Source organism: Gallus gallus, chromosome 17, assembly GCF_016699485.2.
Source record: "Gallus gallus isolate bGalGal1 chromosome 17, bGalGal1.mat.broiler.GRCg7b, whole genome shotgun sequence".
Classification (NCBI taxonomy): domain Eukaryota; kingdom Metazoa; phylum Chordata; class Aves; order Galliformes; family Phasianidae; genus Gallus; species Gallus gallus.
Window position 1 is genome coordinate 2108642 of NC_052548.1, and position 8889 is coordinate 2117530.

General features: G+C 46.1%; 1 protein-coding gene across 1 annotated transcript; it reads left to right on the forward strand.

Annotated features, from left to right (window-relative positions):
- Positions 1-4568: 4568 nt before the first annotated feature.
- Positions 4569-8790, forward strand: POLE3 (DNA polymerase epsilon 3, accessory subunit). Its single transcript, NM_001025354.4, has 4 exons — positions 4569-4721; positions 4925-5010; positions 6407-6525; positions 6992-8790. The coding sequence occupies exons 1-4, from the start codon at positions 4656-4658 to the stop codon at positions 7150-7152; spliced, it is 432 nt and encodes a 143-aa protein (NP_001020525.2). The 5' UTR covers positions 4569-4655; the 3' UTR covers positions 7153-8790.
- The last annotated feature ends 99 nt before the right edge of the window (positions 8791-8889 follow it).

The following is an 8889-nucleotide window of genomic DNA, read 5'->3' on the forward strand; positions in this document are numbered from 1 at the left end:
CAGTACACTGATCCACCTGAAAACTTCTGTATTTTCAGCAGGCTAAACTTAGCTGGATCAGCCCACCCTAACCACCTACTCCAGAGCTGATTTAAGCAAACAGCAGAAGCACTCAACCAGGAATTCTCTTTCAGAGAAGTGAAGATTAAGATCTGCTTAAACTGGCCTGAAAACCAAGCCCTAGGGATGAAGGCATATGTCACAGCCAAGCAGGTCCAACAGCTCACTGTCACCAAAACAGGTCCCATGTAGGTGGTGGCATGCCATTAGTTCAGCCCTAATGTGGCCACCTTAAGACACTTCTATAGTGTAATTTGCATTCTAAATCAATTAGCAGAGCATAGCCTGATTATTACATACTTCGTTTTGTGACAGTTCCATTCTCTGTAGTCAGCAAGATGTTCTTCCTCCCCAAGCTGAAAGCATTCACCTTTCCAATGCTGTAAAAGATCATCCAGTTCATCTGTCCAGGTGAGATAATGTCTGACCCTGCTGCAGAGTTCAGCCCTGGAAAAATAGGTCTTTCTGAGCTGCAACACAAACAGAAGCAAGATTCATAGTGAAACAAATGCAGGCAAACACTACGAAAGGCAAATCAGAGGTTACCCTACAGGTTTCCTTTTCAAAAGAAAAGTGAATTAGCTTTCCAAAGTGAATTAACAAAGTTAGCATTAACGTAATAATTGGTACACGCAGCTGAAAATAGCTCCTTAACCCATACACATAATTTGTCCAAGTGTCTTCCTTTGGGCAGACAGGAACATGCACTCAATCAGTAGAATTTTTGGATGGCAATTCTTCATAGTCAAATCCACTGAATTAGTTTATGGTGAAAGAGGATCCCAGTAAGATATCTTAAAGACGAAACGACTGAATTTGAAGACCTTCATCAGAGATAATTTAACCTCACCAGACCTGAGGTCAGGAGATAATTGGACAAGAGACATCTGCATGCTAGTGTGCTGAGCTGGGAACCCGACTCCTTGCAGTGGCTATCTGTTCTCTAGGAGATGGGAAAAAAGGAATGATTCCAGACATAAGAATTAAGTTTCAGGATAAAAACTTAACAATACTTAGCAATTTAGAAGATATCTTTTTTTTTAGGGGGGGAAGAAAAACAATGCTATCTTCTTTGCTTTCAAAAATACAAAATAAATAAAGCACACAGAGCAGCCAGGAATAGTCTCTAAAACAAACTTATGTTAGTGAAAACAGGCGCCTGTAACAACATCCCGTATCACTGAAGTGTCTCTGATTTGAGCTGTGTCCTGCTTTCAGCTCTGTGAACATTCACTCTCTTCCTGTTTTTTAACCAGCACTAATAAAGCCAACAGGACGTGCCCTCAACTCTGGCACTGAGCACTTTGCAGCCCTCCCTGACTTGTGCTCACTCCTAACTTGCTCTGAAAAGCAGCTTAGGGTTCACCCTGCTAGTACTGATGTGGAAGAAGAGGTGTGAAATGGCTTTCAAGCCTGCAGGGGTTGGGAATACAGGTAACTATTTGCAGGCTCAGGGACTAATAGAGTCCTTACACCTACATTTAATCTTGCAACCTCAGAGAGTTCCCAGCAGAACCAATAGGGTTGTTCTCTGTGCACAGTGAAGGTTTTGCAGATCAGAACCTCAGTGTATATGTGAACCACTTTCTGGCATGTTTCCCCTCAACTCTGAGGGGAGGAAGAGGTTAAATTATTGAGCTAACAATCTCATTACTGTAGGACCCGCATTTCCTCCCTGCTTGTATCCCATCCATCATAACAGAGCTTCAGGAATGACAGAAACAACATAGATATTCCGCAGCGATGGCTCTACTCAAGAATAGTTTGTACTGTTATCACCTATTTTGTCATGATGATACTGAAGTATCATTTTCATGGAAGTTAAGCAAGATTCAACACCACTGATGCTAACAGTGTCTTCTGCTCAATACAAAAAGCACTTGGCAAGCTCTGTGCCCACTGCAGCAGGACCATAAAGGAAGTATTTCCATGAAATTCTGGAAAAAAACGAGCCCACCTGCCCAGCCTTACCACAAGCTTACAGGTAGGTGTTCAGAGTAGTTCACCTGACAACAGTATTTTCTTCTGAGCTTTCTTACAACTTAGAAGGGAGGGTGCAGCAGAAGCAGTTTGGTGCTTTTTGGAACATCTGGTCTATCTCCTCAAGCACTGGCTGGGGAAGATGCTCACAGTTTTCAGTGCTGTAAGTTAGTCTAAGATGAAAGCAAATATAAGTTTATAACTAGCAAATATAACGCTGAGGATCTGGTAATTAAAAACTCTGGAGTTTTTAATTCACACAGCAGCTCCATTGCTGTACTATTTTCTAGTTAAGGAAACAAGAAATCACTGATAACTTATTTTTTTATGTGCAGATCGCATTCCAGGTACCAGTATTCAAACCTCATCTACAAAGAGATAACTAAAGCCAGCAGAGGTCCTCAGGTGGAAGGAAGTTATCAGTGAGAAAGGTTTTATGCATATAAATGAGGGAAAAAAATCACAGTGGAATCTGAGCACCTACACCTCAGTGGCTCACATCTGCAGACACCATTCTGGCAACCACTGCAGCAGGGAGAGCAGGAAGATGGTATCATACAGAAGAGAGCATTTGTGCAAATTAATTAAGGGGGGGAAATAAAGAGGCTATAGGAAACATACAGTATTAAATAAACAATACAAAACTGTAGATGAATCAGATCACAGATTGTCCTCCAGTATACCCATCCTAGGCCATGACAGGCTGACAGCCTGGCATTACTCCCTGGCCTTTATTTGGGAGCATGGGAGCTTTGTCTGACTCTGGTTCTGGGCCAGCATCGTCTCTGCTTCTACTCCAGCCTATCCTCACCACTGCACAATAGCACGACTTTGCCTTGCTTTGTTCTTAAGTTAGGCATATAGGAAACAACCTCGCCTTCTGGCAAAACAGAAATCGACTTCTGATGGCTTTGCTAACAGCAGCAAGTTGACAGCTGGCCCAGAAGCAGGCATTAGCACCGTGTGTTACAGTTACAAATGGACCAGTTACAATCGGTCATTATTTCATTAAAAAGTAATGCAACACCTGCTACAGCACTTCACCCCTGAGAGCCACTGAATGACCCCGCAAAAGAATTGTTAACAGAAGAATACATTGAAGTGCGCTAGAAAAAAGACTTGAGAGACGTGGATTGTATGAGCAGTGGTAGGCTTTTATTAATACAATTACTGTAAGTGGAAAAGTAATCAGTGCTGTCACGCACGCAGGCCTTCCTCCGGGTCTGACCTTTGCGTATCCAAAATGCTGTGCACTATCCCCAACACATTATTATGTCCAATACAAGCTATAACTTTACCTATAAACATGTCTCAGAACTGCCCATGCACTGTCCCCAGTGCTGCTCCTGCTGCTGGAAAACGCACGCTGTAGGAAAACCTGCACTGTCAGTTATTGCTCCCAGCTTCAGGTATCACCCCAGCACAGTACCAGATTAACCTTCTACCTTCCTGCACTCTGAGTTTACTTAGTTACCTCATTGGGTCATGCAAAGAGAGACAACCTTGTACATTTAATCAAAGTCTAGGAATGATAGCTGTGGGGCTGGGGTCTGTAGGGCAGCGTGGCCTCACTCTGCATTGCCCATCACCTGCACCGTGGGCAGGCTCAGGCAACAGCACAGCAGTTTCTCCTCCTCCAGGCTCCCTGCTACTCCTGGCACAGCAAAACCCAGCAGTGGGTGCCCCTGTGCACACTCCAACACCCACACAGCACTACAGGGAGAGGCAAGAATCCAAAAATAGAGACAACACAGCCACCTTCCCCACAGACACCTCTGCCTCAGGGCTCCTCCAACCTGCCCCAACTGCTCCCTGCCCTTCACACCCCTCACACCCACCCACCACCATACATGAACCCCCCCCCCCCCCCCCCCCACAGCCCTCCCCTCACAGGTGATATAGGTTGGTTTCTTTAGCAATAGAGATTAGTAATCAATATATTAGTTTAGCAAAATGAATCCATAAGCTGTAGTCCTAAAACTTTTAGCCTTAGTGGGTGAATAGTCTTGTTTTCCTCAATAATTCTGCACTGGGAACATAATAGAATGCCTTTATCTTCAGCCTCAAAATGTGTAAGGACGTTTTCCTCAGGTTCCACATATATTGTAATTAAAAAGCAGCTCACTATGACCTAACAAGCAAAGGGAATCTCCAGAACTGGGGAGCGGTGGATGGCAGTGGGACAAAGGCTTCAGTGACGAAGCTGGGGGTGAAAAATGGGGAAGCAGCAGGTGGGCACTCAACCCCTCTTGATACCACTGAGCATCCAAAGGGACATTAGCACATATTTATGGTAGAAAAGGGAACATGCTGAGGTACTGCACATGCGTGTGTTGCTTGTCAAGTTGCCCGGTATGTACAGTGAGGAATAAAGGAATGCCGCCCCTCCCCGCATCCCTCCCCTCAGCTCTCCCCACACACACACACCTCCCACCGCCATAGCGCCCCCCTCCCGTTTCCCGCCCACCGTCTCCCCGTCTCCAGGCAACGGCGGCCGCGGGGCAGGGCGGGAAGGAGCGGCGCGGTGCATTGTGGGACGGGGCTGCGCGGCGCGGGACGCGGTGCGGCCGGGTTGGGTCGCGAGAGCACCGCCTGTAGTGTGCGGGAGGCTCAGGATGGCGGAGAGACCGGAGGACCTCAACCTGCCCAACGCCGTCATCACCCGCATCATCAAAGAGGCGGTGGGTGCCGGGCCGCGGGGCTGGGCGCGCAGACAGAGGCCTCGCTCTCCCTCAGAGATCTTCGGCGCGGGGTTCCGCTGCCCGAAACGCCTCACGTGAGAGCTGTGCTGGGCTCTGTGAATGCCAGAGCAGAACTGATACGTGCACAGGGCAACTCTGAGCCACTGACAGCAGCAGCTAACAAGTTTGTATTTGCTTTCTAGCTGCCTGATGGGGTGAACATCTCCAAAGAAGCTCGGAGCGCAATATCTCGAGCAGCAAGTGTGTTTGTGCTCTATGCAACGTCATGGTAAGAATTTGTTGTGTCACATCACCAGTAACTGATGTTCATAACACACCTCTCTGCTAGCTAGCCTGGAAATCCGTTCCTGGGTATGCATAGCAATTGGACAGTGGGAAAGGCATTACAACAAAGGTGTAACGACAAAAGGACTGGCACAGTAGACAGGTGCTATGAAGGAAGAAGATTGCTCACCCATATCAGAAGATTCCAGGTTTACAAGAGCTTCCCCAAAGAGAGATCTCCAGGAAGAGATCCTTCTCTAGTGGCAGTCAGCCCTTAAATGGGGGTCTAAGAGAGGTGCAGCCAGGCTCCACCCCTTCCTGTCTCACAGCTGAATTGCTTTCACCTGTGCTCCCAGGGCTGACGGGGTCCTTTCCCCAGGTGCTCAATCAGTGGTGCAGGCCGTGACTCAACAGTTACCATACAGTATATTTTGGCATTGTCGGTTTGAGTAAACAACACAATCACATTGTACCCTAGTCCTGCAGACTGCAGTGGTTGGGTTTGGATTGCCTTTTACAGGTTGGCATAAGGCAAGAACCCTTGGCTGGCTTTGAAAGCTCACCATGCAGCCCTGGAGCTGGTGACAGAGGGCACAGTAACATCTTTGGGGTGGCTGGGAACATGGGGGTGTGTTTGCCCAGAATATACTTTGCAGAAGTTGCTTCTCTGGTATTGGGTTTGTGGAATTACTGCCTTGTAGCCAGTGTTCAGGCCATCTCCTTCCCTAGAGTTATTTGTAGAAAAGACCCAGGCAATCGGAAAACTAATGATGTGGGAAAGCAATGCAGCTAGGTGAAAACACAAACAGCCAGTGAGGACAGGAAGGCATCTTAAAGTATTATAGTAAATGATTAACAAACACTGAACATTTAGGCTATTACTCTCCTTTTAATTTGTCATAGAATTATTTGAGTTGGAAGGGATATTTAAAGGTCATGGAGTGCAACTCTGCAATGCACGGGGACACCCACAGCTCCATCAGTCTCAGAGCTCCACCCCTGGCATTGTCTGCAGGGATGGGGCACCATCACCTCTCTGGGCAACCTGTACAGTGCCTCACTGCCCTTATTGCAAAAAACTTCTTCCTTATACCCAGTGCAAATCTCCCCTCTTTTAGTTGGAAACCATTTCCCCTTGTGCTATCAAACAGACCCTGCTGAAGAGTCTGTCCCCTTCCTTCTCACAGCCCTTTAGATACTGACAGGCCGCTCTCAGCTCTCCCCACAGCCTTCTCTTCTCCAGGCTGTACAGCCTCAGCTCTCAGCCTGTCCTCACAGGGAGGTGTTCCATCGCTTGGTGCATTTTTGTGGCCCTCCTCTGGACATGTTAAGAACTGTAATGAACAAGCGTAAATCGATGGCAGTTATCAATTACCTCTCTCCTCCTTGTTTTTGACCAGTGCAAATAACTTTGCCATGAAGGGGAAGAGGAAAACGCTGAATGCTGGTGATGTTCTCTCTGCCATGGAGGAAATGGAGTTTCAGCGATTTATAGCACCTTTGAAAGAATCCCTGGAAGGTACTGTCCTCAGATCCTATTGAGGGAGCTTCAATAGCACCAAGTTCTATTTTCTTTGAACGTCAGACAGGCAACACTTACTTGCCTGTCTTGTTTCTCTTTTTCTTTGCCCGGCATCCTACACTGCAGTTTGCATGGAGATTAATAATGTGCACCTTAACGGGGCTGGGATAACATTTCACGACTGATGAGAACTGAGAAAGTCTTACCTGATATCAATCCCCTATTATGTTTATCTAAAGAAAGCCATAGGTGTTGCCTGCAAATATGAAATCCTGTGTCCTTTTCAGCATTTTTCTGCTGAAACTTCACCTGATTTCTCACGGATGGGGCTGGTCAGCACAGCTCTGATAGTAGGGAGAGTTGTTATTATGAGTTCAGCAAGTGGACACTGGGCCCCAGCTGCTGTAATGTTCATGTGGTGGAAACACTGGCCTGCAGTTTTTCACTGTTCTTTTCTTTTTAGTTTACAGACGTGAACAGAAGGGAAAGAAAGAAGCGAGAAAAGATAAAGACAAGAAGGCAGACTCAGAGGAACAAGATAAGAGCCGAGAAGATGATAACGATGACGACGATGAAAGGATGGAGGAAGAAGAGCAAAACGATGAGGAAGAGGTGGACAACTGAGCTTGCCAATGGGACATACAGGGTTGGATTTTTGTTACTGTGGATATAAATGTTGTAAAGAAATCTTGCTGTGTCCCCTCTGGTTTCCAGTAGAGCTCTGTACTGTTCTTCTGGAATCTCTCTTTGGCTTTAGCATGTACATAAAGGACTTGGCTAAAGCGTTTCTCATGGGTGCCTCACCTCCTCCCTGCACGCAGGGGACTTGGCAGCTTCCCCAGGTGCTGAACAGACAGTAATGGGGCTGGTATTTTTATGCTGGATTGACTCTGAAACAAAGGGAAAAAAGAGAAATGTCAGATGGCTCAGTACAGAAGCTGACCTGGAGAACCTGAAAGAACTTTTGAATAAGCTCATTAAACCAAGCGAAGATCTGAATCCTGGCTCATTAACCCTTTGGGGTTTAGAGTCTACATGATGATGTTAAGAGCCTTAGAAGCTGATTGTTTCAGCTTTTTATCCAAGTGATGTTTTTTCCTTCATTTTCTTGCATTCTGGCCGTGCCTTCTCTTTCCTGCTCTTTCACAGTGATACTGTCTTTCAGCCTCAGCAGCTGTATGCAGCACACCTGTACAAGGGCCAATGATCCCCTGAACTGAATTCCTCCCCTAAATGAACCAGAATTAAAAAAAAAAAAAAAAAAATACTTCACAGCACTTACAAAGTAAACCAATTACCACAAGTGCTTATTTTGTGTCTTTTAAGCCCTCAGAGACAAAGAGGGATTTTTATGAAAAACCTGAAGCAAAGCTAACTGAAAAGTTGTGTTTGAGGAACAACAGAAGGCTGCGTCAAGTGGGACGTGTGCTGCAGCTCAGCAGTGAGCAGCGGTGGCTCTGATGGTCTCAGCTCCTTTCCCTCCTCTGCGGAGCTGCAGTTCCTGCAGACAGGTTGGTGATTGCTGCAAGTGTGCTGCAAGTGTAGTGGTGGCTTTTGGGTTGGGTTGTTTTCTGAATTACTTTTTAAGTCACTCAAGGTGCGTGGCCTTCCTTGTGGTGCTACAGGCTCCAGGGATGCAGGGAGGACAGCATAGTCCTGTGTAGGAATGCCAGCTTCAAACCTGTGCTCTTTAAATAACCTCTGTGAGAAAGATGGGGTCAAACCAGCTGAAAGATTACCTGTTAGAATAAGCTTATTTTTTGGACACAGTGCTTTGTTTTTTGACTGATGTTTTCCAAGACTTATAAACCTAACATTTAGACTTAACTGGGGTCTGGTAAAGGAAATGGGAGGAAAATGTTAGAAATGTATGAGCAAATCCATCAGCTTGGCTGATGTGCAGTATAAACACGAGCACTTGGAGGAGCAGTGCATCCTTTTGTGTTCTGCAAAGCTGATGCAGAGCTGCCCTTCCTTTGCCGTTTGCATGGCACAGTGACTCCTTCACAGACGCTCAGCCCCCGAAAAGAACTGAACCCACACAGATTTTCTGCTGTCTGCTTTCTGCTGTCTGTAGGCAGTGGCGGATGAAAGGACTGCTTTGGTGATGTCTTCCCAAGATCTCAAGTACAAAAATAGTTGTCCTTCTAGGTTTGGGCGTTTTATTCTATTTTTTTTTTTTTTTTAAGATTTCTAGTATGTATATGGGGTGTGTGTATTCCGGCAGGGACCAGTATTTAAATAAAAGCTAGATTCTTTACAGAACTTGACTCTTTGATCTCCATTGTTAATAAACGAGCTGCTTTCAGTGGTTTAAGCGCATGTCCGAGCACGCAGTAAGAAGCAGCCACGGCCCTGTGT

Coding starts and splice junctions, on each gene's coding strand:
- POLE3 (NM_001025354.4), top strand. CDS start 4,656: ATGGCGGAGAGACCGGAGGACCTCAACCTGCCCAACGCCGTCATCACC. Junction 4,722..4,924: donor CCCGCATCATCAAAGAGGCG/GTGGGTGCCGGG, acceptor TTTGCTTTCTAG/CTGCCTGATGGGGTGAACAT. Junction 6,526..6,991: donor TTTGAAAGAATCCCTGGAAG/GTACTGTCCTCA, acceptor TTTTCTTTTTAG/TTTACAGACGTGAACAGAAG.